This window comes from Lampetra fluviatilis, chromosome 3, assembly GCF_964198595.1.
Source record: "Lampetra fluviatilis chromosome 3, kcLamFluv1.1, whole genome shotgun sequence".
Taxonomy (NCBI): Eukaryota; Metazoa; Chordata; class Hyperoartia; order Petromyzontiformes; family Petromyzontidae; genus Lampetra; species Lampetra fluviatilis.
The window spans coordinates 16652732-16666912 of record NC_136277.1 but is presented as its reverse complement, the minus strand read 5'-3'; the positions used below and the strand labels follow the sequence as shown (position 1 = coordinate 16666912).

At 43.7% G+C, this 14181-nt stretch overlaps 1 protein-coding gene across 1 annotated transcript; it reads left to right on the top strand.

Annotated features, from left to right (window-relative positions):
* The first annotated feature begins 7627 nt into the window (after nt 1–7627).
* CARTPT (CART prepropeptide) lies at nt 7628–11291 on the top strand. Its single transcript, XM_078879088.1, has 3 exons — nt 7628–7888; nt 9332–9415; nt 10451–11291. Exons 1-3 carry the CDS (start codon nt 7730–7732, stop codon nt 10556–10558), a joined length of 351 nt encoding a protein of 116 aa, XP_078735214.1. The 5' UTR covers nt 7628–7729; the 3' UTR covers nt 10559–11291.
* Nucleotides 11292–14181: the final 2890 nt, after the last annotated feature.

The window sequence follows — 14181 nt, the reverse complement described above, 5'->3', positions numbered from 1 at the left end:
ACTGCAACAACTACAGGGGCATCTCTCTCCTCAATTGGCCGGGAAAAGTCCTGGCAGGCTTATTCAAAATCGCCTTGCCAGGCACGCTGAATAGAGGCTTGCGGAACCCCAATGTGGTTGTAGTCCAGGGCGGTCTTGTACAAACGCCATATTCTATGTCCGTCTGCGACAGCAGAGGTGTACGGAATTCTAACAGGACCTACATCTCTGCTTTATTGACCTGATCAATGCACCTCCGATTAGCACGGTTGGCTACGTACAGTGCAAAAAGTTCAACATACATACATGATGCCATCAATAGGACAGGGTTCTGAGTTGTTCGTGCTTTCAGACTCCCTGACTCTGTGCTCACAATCATTCAGGGCTTTCATGATAGTGGGCATGCCCGGGTAAAGCTAAGTGGCTAGGAATCAGAGCCATTCCCTGTTCACCTTGGGGTGTGATAGGGATGTCCTCTGGCTTCTACATTATATAACATATTTTTAGACCACGTAATTCAAGAATCTTTCCATGGCTGTACCGGAGGAATATACATCTGGTACAACTACAATGGTTATTGACCAATGCCCAGGTGCGGTCAAGGGATGGCTCCCTGTTGGTCAACCATGTTATGTATGATGATGATCTAGTGATTACTGCTCACTCAGAGAAGGAGTTGAAGGCACTACTGCTAAACCTGGAGTGTGCTACTCAAAGGTGGGGCCTTACCATCAGCCCCACCAAAACAAAGCACTTCCCTGGGTATTTATGTCATCAAACACTACTCCCTCAACGATGGCGTGGATGGGACAGTTGCGGAGAGAGTGGAGAGGAACAAATGGACTGATGTGATACAGGAGGATATGGAGATGAGTGGACGTTCCGATGACTGGTACCAGCGGCGTCAAGATCGGCCTCTGTGTAGGAGGCTCGTGAAGGACGCTACTGGGCAGTTGGAGGCAGCCGCCCTCCATCAACAGCGGAGGGCAAAGGAGCAACACTCACAACAACGAGTGGAGCGTCGGGCGGCTAAAACACAGCAAGTTGGGACAGTAGGAGGCACAGGTGGTGCATCTGGCAGTGATTTCAGTCAGTTTAACACGTTGGCTTTCGCAACCAATATCATCCATAAGAGGTTTTTGGGTTACGATATATTTTAGTGAAGTGAACTAGGTCACACTTCTAAATCACTAATGTTCTTAAGCGTAAAAATGAGTAACAGTGTCTCTACAGATCACTGGAATATAATCGACACATTTACACAGGAATCAGCTGATAATGTATTTAACAAACTAACACTACCCAAATTAACACATTTGCTAGACTAACTAACTCCCAACAAAAAATGAACATTTCATAAACGAAACGGTTATCAACAAGACTAACGTTGAATTATCAAGCGATATGGTTTCAGTCCTGTCTAAAGGTCTTAACTTTGCTGTTGCCCCACGTACAAACCCTGTCGATGAGATCATCGCTGAAGTGAAATCAGCAGTTAGATATCTCCCTCATAATCAAGCTGAGATGACTAGGCACGAGGTTGCCAAAATTATTGAGAACAGCAAAGTGCCAAAAACAAATATTAACTTCAGTGAAGCAAAAGCCTTAAGAGAATTGAGAGCAAATAAATATATCCAAATTCTTGCTACTGATAAGGGCCGATCAATTTTTGTGATGCCCCGTGAGGACTATGATAATAAAATCAAAGATTTACTCGATGAGACCCAACCAGCACCTTGGAACGTAAAACAACGGCAGTCATTGGCAAGTCATCAATTCCCAAGGAAGAGCAATACCTGATCAACCAAGGGCATCAAAACCACCAAGACTTTATGGGCTACCAAAAATTCACAAACCTGATGTCCCATTAAGACCCATAGTACAATAGGTTCTGCCACGTACAAAGTAGCGCAATACGTAACGAAACAAATACCTCTTCGTTCATCAAAAACTTTGAACATCTCGTAAATATAATTAAAGCTATTAAGCTCAATCCTAATGATATTCTCGTAAGTTTTGATGTGACCTCTCTGTTCACGAGGGTTCCGGTCAACAAATCAATTAAATTACTCGACACTCTGGTAACGAACAACGGTTTAGCCAAAGAGACTAGCTGAACACTGTCTAAAGAACACTACTTCTTGTGGCAACGTGACTTCTATAAACAAAAGGAAGGAGCAGCAATGGGTTTTCCTTTGTCTCCTGTGATAGCGAATTTGTACACGGAAAATTTTGAAACAAAAGCAATAGCTTCAAGCACACTTAAACCATCTGCTTGGTTTAGATATATGGATGACACATTGGTGGTCTGGCCACACGGCAAAGATACACTGAACGCATTTCTAAATCATCTCAACTCGCAAAACCCATCCATCCAGTTCACCATGGAAGTGGAAGCTGACAGAACTCTACCATTTATGGATATTCTGCTCAAGCATCAGATTGAATGTGTAAGTTCGTACTAGTGTGGATAAATGCGTGAGAGTATGGGTGAGGGCATATGAGTGTGAATGAATGCGAGAGTAAATACGAATTGCGGGAGAATGTGTAATAGTGAATACGTTAATGCGTGATAAAATCCGCGATAATGAGTGAATGTGTGAGAGTGAAAATAAATGTGAGAAAGTGTGCCTGAAGAGGTCAGTGAATGAATGGGTGACAGCGATGGCGTGAAAGAGTGGACGCATGACAGTTAATGCAAGAACGAGAGTGAATGTGTGAGAGTGAGTGTGAAAGCGAATGCGAGAATCCGAGTGAAGGCATGCCAGTGAGTGTGAAAGCATGATAGTGAGAGCAAATGCGTGAATGAGAATGAATGCATGGGAGAAAATGCGTGAGAGTTTAAATGAATCCGTGAGAGGGAATATGTGAGAATGAGAAGTAATGTGTGAGTGTAATTAGGAGAAAGTGAGAGTGAATGATTGAGAGTGAATTCCTCAGAGGGTGCGTGTGTGCAGAATGGGTTGAGCGTCGATACATTAATTAATTAATATGTTTTTATATTTTATATACAGACAGTACTCGACTTACGAACACCCGCACTTACAAACTAGCTTCCATGAAATATATATTTTTTACATTGACTTAAAACGCGAACTTGTACTTGCAAACTGAACCGCAAAACTATTTTGTCCAGCGGTGCGATCCTCCGCAAGATGTAATCAATCAGTCCTGTGCTGGGAGTCAGTGTGCGTGTGTGTGCGTGTGTGTGAAAGTGACCGTGTGCTTGAAAGTAAGTGCGTGTGTGTGTGTGTGCATGCGCGCGTGTGGCCGCGTGTTCTCCCGTGTGTGTGTGTGGGGAGCGGTAGCGTAGCCCTTAGTGCGCTGCACTACAAACCCGGCGACCCGAGTTCGATTCCTGCTCAACCTCAAATGAGTACCTGGTGCGATGTGTAAACATCGACACTGGGGAGGCAAAGGTGGCCAGGCGTGGTGTTGGCCACCCACCCCCTTAGTGCCATGTGCCGGCCTTCATAGGTGCTCGCGAACAGCACTTGCCCCAACAGCCGGTCAAGGCTATATGGGGAATTTTTGTCTTTGTTTTGCCCCGTGTGTGTGTGTGTATGGGGAGCGGTAGTGCAATGGTCAGCACACTGGGCTACCAACACGGCGACCGGGGGTTCGAATCCCGCTCATGACCAACGATTATCTGAATGGGTCCTGGGCCTCCCCTCGGTCGACTTAGCCTCAAATGAGTATGTGGTGCTGTTGTGTAAACGTCGTCTCTGGGGAGACAACGGCAATCGGATGTTGAGTTAGCCACCCGTTTAAACAGACAATCCAGAGCAGGAGGTTGTGGCAGTATTAGTGAAAAATGACCGAACTTGCATACAACTTACTACTGTATCTGACCCGGGCACTTGCATGTATCGTGACAATACGTTATTATCCGGGTAATCAACATTTGACTGATGTTTTTCTATAGATCACCAAATAGCAAAATAACAAACCAATCACTGGATAGAATTACATCACCCATTCCAAAAGGTGAACTATTGTCGTAGGAGAGCTCAATTAGAATTGTCTAAACCAATCACATGATGCATTAAACTTTACAGACCGGTACAATCTAAATCAAATCAATTGAATATTTCAACCAGTAGACCCAATAAAAAAATAAAAATAGATGAACTCGCCAAATAAGAAATGATTTGTTTTTCATATTATCATCAAACTTCTAAATCCACCAAAACCCAACACTATTCTGGCAAACGTTGAATTCAGTTTAAAACAAAGAAAATAAAACATTTCTACCAAAAAAACTCCTACTGGATGGCTAAAAATGTTTCACTAAACAAGCCATTGTCAATGAATGTAATTATCATTTGACACACCAGAGTTAAATCTCTCCAAATACACCACTGTTCACAGCACTCACTTCTTCCTCCGTATGCACCAACCCTAAAGATTGTATTGAAAGTATTTGGCGCTACTTCTCGTTTAGTCCCATACCTTAACTGGATGGACTGCATTAGCTAGCATCAATTAAGACATCGTCAGCCATGGGAGAAGACGAGTTACCTGAATTTTCACTTGTGGCTGTGGCAGATTTCATCTAGAAACCCCTCACACACATTTTCAACCTTGCACTTATTGAAGGTACATTTCCACTGGAGTGGAAATCCACTCTTATTCGTCCAGTATGTAAAAAAATGGCTCCAAAGAAGATCCTAATCATTATAAACCAATCTCTATTTTCTCACCAGTTACAAATATTCGAAAAAATACCTGAATCACTAATACATTGCTACCTAAAAAGTCACAATCTCACACAAAGAGGGTGAATGCACCACCACAGCTATTATGGATGTCTCTTCAGTAACCTGGATACAAGCTGCTACTGCTGTGTACTATGTCTTGACTTATCAAAGCCTTTGCCACTGTTGACCATGATATTCCACTCACAAGACTTGGTCAACTAAACATTTCAGACAGTACGATAAAATGGTTTAAGAGTTACCCTCTCAGACCATTCTCAAAAGGTACAAAGTGATTACATCTCATCCTCAAATCAGAATCTTTATTTCGACTCGAGGAATCTGATGAGCTATGAAGCTCTTTTTAAAAAGTGTGCAGTACGGGCGGGTCAGAGAGTTACAACTACAATACGAAAACAGATAAGTGTGCAAAGTATTGGAAAGGTAAACAGGTCACAATAATACATACACAAAGCTCATGAGTACACATTGCATAAGTATATCAATGTCTGCCGATTTTATTTTTACAATAATTGCAAGCTTGGCCAAGGCTAAGAATCAACAACAGTCCCAGACCACAGCAAGACAACACACAGTCCCTCAATAATATTGCACATTCAAATTGAGCTATTGATACACTGGTAAGGATCAAAGTGACAAATGTGGTTGTATCCAGCACGAATCTTCTGCGTCAGGATATTTTTCGAAGGAAGATTTACGATGTCAAGGGAGGAAACAAAGTTGTTGCAACATGTTGGTGCTGCAACAGCAAAGGCTTTGTCACCTTTTAAAATTCTCGTTCTTAGGATAGTTAAAAGGCAATTAGATGGACATAGAAGGTTTCTTGGATTTGACAATGTGGTTAATGAATTAGCTACGTGTAGCGCAGATTTGCCAATCAGTGTAGATTTAATCTCGCATCAAGTGATGTGAGATTGTATTGGTGGGTCCTGTATGGCACATCCAGTGCAAATAGAAGAGCAAAATGATAAATGGAGTTTAGTCTGTTCATTGTTTCATTAGTAGCTGATTTTTGCGTCATCTATTTTATTCATGTTTAATGATTTGCCTTCCATTCCTATACTTTGCACGCCTACATGTTTCTGTATTGTTGTTGTAACTTTCTCACTCCCCCACCCCGTCCGTCCCAGCTGCTGGACATCTGTTAAAAAGAGCTTGATAATTCATCCGATTTGACCAGGATAAATATTTTTTTTAATATTGTGAATGCGTGATAGATTCGGTAAATGTTGAAAAGTGAGAGTGAATGCGTGAGAGTGGAAATGGATGTGTGAAATGCTTGCGTGAGAGTGACTTGCCTGAGAGTGTGCCTTCATGGACGAGAGTGTGTGAGTGATCACGGGTGAGTGTGAGTGATCACGTGAGAGCGGACGCATGAAAGCGAACGAGCAATGATAAGAGTGAAGGTGTGAGAGGAAATGCGGAAGATTGAGTGTGAATGAGTGAGAGTGAATGCACGAGAGCGAGAGTGATTGCGTGAAAGGATAGTAAATGCGTGAGAGCGGGAGTGAATGAGCGAGAGTGAATATGTGAGCGTGAAAGTGGCTGTGTTAGCGTGCGCATGCATTCAGGACAGTGTGAGTAAATTCGTGACAATGGGAGTGAATATGTCAGAGTGAATACGCGAGAGTGAATATGTGAAAGTGAGTCAATACATAAATGGGAGTAAATGCATGGGAGTAATGGCATGAGAGAGTGAACGCGCGAGCGAATGCGTGAAAATGAGAATGAGAGAGTGAGTGATCGGTTAAGAGTGAGATTGGACTGTTAAGAGTGAATACATGCGAGTGAATGCGTGAAAATGAGAATGAATGCATGAGAGTGAATTCGCGAGAGTTTGAATGATTGGGTGAAAGTGGGAGTGAATACGTGAGTGTGAGAATGGATGGGCGAGAGTGAGTGATCGGTTAAGAGTGAGATTGAACTGTTAAGAGTGAATACATGCGAGTGAATGCGTGAAAGGAGAGTAAATGCGTGAGAGTGGGAGTGAATGCATGACCGAGAGAGAATTCCTAAAAGATAGCAAGTACACGTTTGAGAATTAGAGGGTATGCGTGAGAGAGAATGCTTGAGGGCGTTATTGAACGTGTGAGTGAATACGTGAATGTGAGTGCACGCGAGAGAGTGTGGGTGAATGCGTAAGAGTTAACGAGTGAGAATTAGAGTGAATGTGTGAGAGTGGGTGTGAGAGAATGGAGGATCTGTAGTGTAGCGGTTAGCGCGCTGCATGACGAACCCGGTCCTGGGCCTCCACTGGGGAGACAAAGGCGGCCGAGCGTATTGCTGGCCACCTACGCGAACAAAATACCTTTAAGGTTATGCGGGGGATTATTTTATCTTTGTTATGAGAGCGAATGCGGGATATTGTATGTATGAATGTGTGGAAATGTGAGTAACGGTGTGAGAGGGAATACGTGAGTGAGAGTGAATCCGTTAAAGTGAGAGTATGAAAGTTAAAGTTGAATGCGTTCGAGTGTGAGTGAACGCTTGAGTGAGTGCCTGCGATTGGGAGTGAAGGGGTGAGAGTGCGTGAGCGAGGTTGAGTGTGAATCTATGATAGTGAATGCATCAGAGCAAAAGTTAACACGTGAGAGTAAATACGTGACAGTTGGAGTGAATGCGCAAGTGAGAGAGGGAATGCGTGAGAATAAGAGTGAATTCCTGAGAATGAGAACGCTCGAGAGACAGAGTGAATACGTGATAGTGAGGGTGAACGCGTGACAGTGAATGTATGCGAGTGCGAGCGAATGCGTGCGTCAGAGTGAATGCCCGAGAGTAGGAGTGCCTGCGTGAGTGAATGGCTGAGAGTGAGATTGAATACGTGAGCGTGAACGCGTGGGAGTGTCCAGTCGTCGTGAGGCAGGCATTGGCAGCGTGCGTCTTGGGGACAGATAACAGCCGAGGGGAGGGGGCGGGGAGTTGGTGGGAGGGGGCGGGTGGACCTCTATATAAAGTTCAATCTCGTCGCGCAGTTTCGTCCAAGCGAAGTCAAATCGTAGCCGTCCTTGTAACGCCCTTTTTCTTTCAGGACCATGGAGAGCGGTCGCGTGCTGTTCCTCGTTGTGCTTGGCGCGTCTCTCCTCGTGGTCTCGTGCCGCGCTCAGCTCAGCACCGAGATGAGAGACACCCGCGCCTCCTCTTGGGATATCGCTTCGGTAAAGGACTCAAGCAGCCTCCACGAGAAAGAGTTGGTAAGCTGGCCGAGTAACTCTAGTGTCGTAGCGTACACTGGATAGCAAGCGACGTAGTCACATATGTTGTTTTCTTAATAAGATTCGTATTGTGTATTTTCAATGCTCGTTAACGCACTGGTAATGTTGTTTTCCTTCTTCCAAGTAAAATACATGTAACTTCCACCAAACTCAACCGCAGTTATAATTAAGTAAATGTGTGATGATCTGCCTGCCAGCAACTAAGTTGTCATTTCAGCCCACTTCGTTGGTATTGAATCAATCCCGTGCACACTACGAAATCAGTAACATTGAAATCCAGATACGATCCAAAAGCTTGCTCTGGTACAAAGCGTCTCCTGAAGGCGCTTTCCCACGTGAAGACGCTGTGTACGTGTTTGTATAGTTGTGTATGCGCAGCCGTTGCAGTCAAGACTAACTGGTAGTGTGCCATCAGAGGTGTGACGCTTTTCACTCCGTCAAAGTGACGACGCAATAGCACGACCATCATGCCCACGAAGCGACAGCTGTTGAGTGGTTAGAAGCAAGGAAATCCCTTTGTGAAATATTTTTGCAATGCGGGATGCCTAAAACGGATTGGATTTGTGGTTAGCAGAATTGACTATTCAAAATCATCATCAGAGTAATTTTTGGCCATTAGTTAATTAAGTATGTACAATTTTAAAAGGTTGCTACAAAAAAAACAATTCCACCTAAGAATATAATCTGAATGTCTAAGTGATGCAGCAAAAGAAAATGGAATCCGACTGGAAATAAAGTTGTGTCATTTAGAACGATAACTAAATTATTTTATTCATAATCAACGATTTTTGGGTTTAGATCGCGTTATTTATAAATGTGTCGTAACCCTCCACCACCCGACACGGCCAATCAGTAAAAAAAGTGTCGCGTTGACAAAAGACAACGTGACACTTTTTTTACTGATTGGCCGTGTCGGGTGGTGGAGGGTTACGACACATTTATAAATAACGCGATCTAAACCCAAAAATCGTTGATTATGAACAATATTGGTCGCGAAAGCCTACGTGTTAAACTAAATTATTTTAATTTACCAGGTAAGACTCACTGTGCTATATAGCTCTTTCTCAGAAGCCACCTGGCCAGAGCTCAACGAAGTGGCTTATCATGAGCACATTTATAGCAACCAAATACTCTAAACGCATGTTTCTAAATAAGGAGGGAAAATCCGGAGGACCCAGAGAAAAATCCACGCGACCACGGGGAGAACACGCAAACTCCAAATATACAGGCATCGGGATCGAACCCACGACCTCCTGCATGCCACGCAACGGAATTAACATCCCGCCACCGTGGCGACAATTTGTGCCTGTTGCATCATGGGTGCTTAAAACGGTGCAAGGACTGTTTTCTAATCTCAACTAGACGGTTGATATACCGTCGCCTAAGCATTGCGCACACATCTCATATTCTGTCCTCTTACAGCTGGAGGCTCTGCAGGAGGTCCTCGAGAAACTGCAGAGCAAGAGAATCCCCACCTGGGAGAAAAAATTCGGACAAGTCGCTTTGGTAAGTGCAGCCAGGCGGAGAAAGAAACGTTTAGAGACAAAACACACATTATACACACGACCACAAGACGTATAAAGTAGAGAGGACGTAAATTCACAAGATAATTACGTTGTATACATGTAACTAAACGCTATGGAACACATAGCCTTGGACAAAAGGAGCACATGAAGACACCCAAACGCAGGGAGACACTGAGAAAAACAAAGCGAAATAGGAGAATAGGTTTTACTCTTTCTGGCAATAAGGTAGGTTGTTGAGATGTTAAAACACCAAACAGTAAATGCGCATTACACAAAACACGGTGAGTGAAAGCTCTGCCGGTGTTTAGACCAGAGTGGCGGGAGCCACGCGAACAGGTGGGGCAATCGTTGTTTTCACCGCCCAATTATTGTGCCGTTTATCAACGTTCCTTGTGGCTGGCCGTGTGTGGGGCTGTGTGAGGCTGTGTGTGCGGGCTGTGTGTACGGGCTGTGTGTGCGGGCTGTGTGTGCGGGCTGTGTGTGGGGCTGTGTGTGGGCTGTGTGGGGCTGTGTGGGGCTGTGTGTGCGGGCTGTGTGTGCGGGCTGTGTGTGCGGGCTGTGTGTGCGGGCTGTGTGGGGCTGTGTGGGGCTGTGTGTGGGGCTGTGTGTGGGCTGTGTGTGCGGGCTGTGTGTGGGGCTGTGTGTGGGCTGTGTGGGGCTGTGTGGGGCTGTGTGTGCGGGCTGTGTGTGGGGCTGTGTGCGGGCTGTGTGGGGCTGTGTGGGGCTGTGTGGGGCTGTGTGTGGGGCTGTGTGTGGGCTGTGTGCGGGCTCTGTGGGGCTGTGTGTGCGGGCTGTGTGCGGGCTGTGTGGGGCTGTGTGTGGGCTGTGTGCGGGCTCTGTGGGGCTGTGTGTGCGGGCTGTGTGCGGGCTGTGTGTGGGGCTGTGTGTGTGGCTGTGTGTGGCTGTGTGGGGCTGCGTGTGGCTGTGTGTGGCTGTGTGTGGCTGTGTGGGGTTGTGCGGGCTGTGTGCGGGCTGTGTGTGTGGGCTGTGTGGGGCTGTGTGTGCGGGCTTGCAGTGCGGAGCCGGGGACCAGTGCGCTGTGAGGAAGGGAGCGCGCATCGGCAAACTCTGCGACTGTCCTCGCAGCTACGCCTGCAACTCGTTCCTGCTCAGGTGCCTGTGAGCATCGCCAGCAAAGCAGCAACCAGCGTCAGCCCAAGATCGCCTCGCATCTACACACACAACTCAACCGGCGACTCAACTCACCAACTCCCATCCGCAACACACCCGATCGCCCATAGCGTTCCATAATAATGATACATAGTCCAACACTCGTTACTCCGAATCACGCTTCTCTAGCCTCCAACCAACTCGACCCCTCTCAAGTCAGAGCACGGATCTTGCCTGCCAAACCTCGGTGCGGTTTTGACAGTTGTCATGTTGATGAATCGTTCTTTATCGATTGTTACACTCATTAAAAAAAAATTGTGCGTTTTTGGGATCGATTATATATGTGTATAATTCAAAGTGTATGCATATTACTCGCTATCTTTCGGCTCCTAGAATGGACAAGGTAAAATACACGAGACACAGATGATGAACGAGAGGTGTCATTTCGATTTAAAGCTTTCGTGACTGCGGGGATTCATCTTCTTGGTTCTTTCGGTAAAGTCACGTAGAAGGGAAATAATAAAGTAATAAAAATAAAACATAATAAAATAATATAATATATTATTTTAATAATAGAATAGAATATTTTATTATGTTTTATTTTTATTAGTTTGGTTCTTTCGGTAAAGTCACGTAGAAGGGAAATAATAAAATAATAAAAATAAAACATAATAAAATAATGTAATATATTATTTTAATAATAAAATATAATATTTTTAAAAAGTTGTATTTTTATTATTTTATTATTTCCCTCTACGAAATAATAAAATAATAAAAATAACACATATTTAAATAATATTATATATTATTTTAATAATATAATATTTTATTATGTTTTATTTTTATTATTGTATTATTTCACTTCTACGTGACTTCACCGAAAGAACCAAGAAGAGAGGTGTTATCTCTTTGAATAAAATACGTAAAAATAAAAACCACCGAGGACTGAACCGTGACCGTCAGGCTAGAGTCCAAACAAGTCATGGCTCCCCTCACCCCCATCCAATTGCTCAATGCCTCGCCAACCCGTGCAAGTGCTGGGAATAGACGCAAGTAACTAAACGTCAATAACGTAGAACGTCTATATTTAATCGTTTCTTTGTTGAACGTTTACCGCGAAAATGATGTATTCGTTATGTAAATAATAAAGTATATTCTGTTCCTTGCTATGCACTCAGCGCGCGTGTGTTTATGCGGGGACTACGATAACTCATTGAAGAATCCGTTTCCTTATAATCGTCTGTAATTTACGTATTCTTGCTTTCGATAAAAAAAAATATATAAGCCACAAGTGTCATTATTAAGCCAGGTGTAGTATTTATTCGCTGGTTTGTCGTGGCATAAAATGACTCGTGACGTTTGCAGGTAATTTGTGTAATAAGGTCATTTCTATAAAGTAACCACTTTAGTCATGCGCTTTTTTTTTCCATTGAGGAATAAAAAAAACTACACGAACACTTTCCTGAAGCCCTCTCGTGACGAGCAGACCTCGACATTGGCATTTAGCTCCTAAACATACAGTATTGCTATACCCAATACGGTCTTCCTTCCGATGTTAGGAAGCCACCGGGTGCTTTGCACTTTTAAATCTAGTATGAAAAGGAATTTCTTTAGAACTGCTTTTTGTGTTTAGTTTGCTGTCCATTCTCCACACCTCCGATTAACACGGTTGGCTACGTACGGTGCGAACGAAGTTGAACATACACACATGAATATAATTTCTATAAGTATATAAATAAATATCATCACAACAATAGCTCCTATTGTGTGCGTTTCCTCCGTTTGACGTGTCCTGTCAAAGCCCAGATTTGAACAATGAAAATATCGTTTCTAACGACGTGCAATTCAAATCCATTTGCTTATTATTTCCGCCTCACTTCATGCAACCACCTCCATTGAGTCTTTGCGATGTTGTCAGATTTTTGTTTAACAGTTCTTTGTTAAAGCTCAGATAAACGTGTATCTATTTAAAAAAAATTTGCCACATTATTAGTGGAGCAGATAGCAAAATCATAAAAAACGTTAGTCACTTAAAATAAAGATCGTCGCCATTTTTGCAAAATGGCAACAATTTTTCACAAAATTTCAAATTCTTATGCCTTTTAAGAAAAAAATGTAAAGTCTTATTGATCTTAGGTTCTTAATCTATACTTGTGGTATAAAGTGTTAAGTAAAACAATTATCATTAAAATCCAAGATGGCGTTGTTTTACGGCAAATTTTCATTTAATTTTCAACTACAGATAATTATAAATATAGCGATGTCTTTCGGTAAAGTCACGTAGAAGGAAAAAAACCAATATGAATCCCTGCAGTCACGAAAGCTTTAAATCGAAATTTATAGCGATGTCGTTGTGTTTTCACTTATTTATACCCCAGTTTGATCTACAAAACTATATTCCAACTCGGTGCTGTGCATCTGAGACCCAAGCTATACTATTTGCACATTCCATGACCAGTCTTTCTTACAGCCTTTTTCTCCATACTACGGCGTAAAATGCGGTCTTCATACATATCACAGACAAAGATGAGGTGTGTGATGGAGGTGGCATGGGGAGGACCGGTGGTTGAGTGGTCGAGGAGCAGCGATAGTGGCGTGTAGAGGAAGCTGTACGGAGGAGTCACATTGAGGTGGTGGAGCGACGTTGGGGTACAAATTTCAGTCTTCACTCCACCGCTAAAGTTTAGAGGCAGAATTAAATTTCAATTTAAAGCTTACGTTACTGCAGGGATTCACCTTCTTGGTTTTTTCGGTAAAGTCACGTAGAAGGGAAATAATAAAATAATAAAAATAAAACATTCAATTATTCTCACGACGTTTCAGCCACAACGCAAGCAGCCGTCCTCGGGTGAAGAACAGGTCTGTCCCCCTCCAACCCAGCTTAAATATAGGCTCCAAGCCTGGTGGTGTTTCATTCAGACGCTGTCTTTCCGACAGACCTGTTCTTCACCTGAGGACGGCTGCTTGCGTTGTGGCCGAAACGTCGTGAGAATTATTTTATTATGTTGTATTTTTATTATTTTATTATTTCCCTTCTACGTGACTTTACCGAAAGAACCAAGAAGATGGTGGAGCGATGTACCTGTTTTTGACGACATGGTGGTGGGTACGGCACGAGTGGACCGTGGGGGAGCAGCGTGTCTAGTGGGAGCAACATGTTGGAGCGGCACGTACGCTTGCTTGCCTCCAGTGTGTTTGTATATTTGTATCTCTCATTCACCCCCCTCTTTCTGCTTATTACAGTTGCTTCACTTCTCTCCTCTCCGATGACTCGACTCCATACTCTTTGTCCCTCCCCCCACTCTTCCTACCATGGCTTATTTCTGCTCTGCATGCCCATCTCCCTCCCCTCCCGCACATCCCCTCCTCTCATCGTCCCTTCCCTATCCTCTGTAATTTTAGTCTCTCTCCTGCCACAATCAGTCCCTCCATTTTGACCCCCCTTCCACAGTCGCCCCACCTATTCCATCTCGCTTCTCCCCTCTCCTCCACGCACCTGATTTTCTCTCTCTTCTTGAAATATTCTTTCATTCCACAACTCTTCTCTCACTATTCTATCTTGTCCTCCTACTAACCACGTTCTGCCTTGTTTTTCTACTATACCCATGCGATATAGATTCACTAGTACTGTATCAT

Excerpts from the sequence above, each read along its gene's own strand:
- CARTPT (XM_078879088.1), top strand. The coding sequence starts at position 7,730 with ATGGAGAGCGGTCGCGTGCTGTTCCTCGTTGTGCTTGGCGCGTCTCTC. Across the intron at positions 7,889-9,331 it reads GCCTCCACGAGAAAGAGTTG|CTGGAGGCTCTGCAGGAGGT; the intron begins GTAAGCTGGCCG and ends GTCCTCTTACAG. Across the intron at positions 9,416-10,450 it reads AATTCGGACAAGTCGCTTTG|TGCGGAGCCGGGGACCAGTG; the intron begins GTAAGTGCAGCC and ends GCGGGCTTGCAG.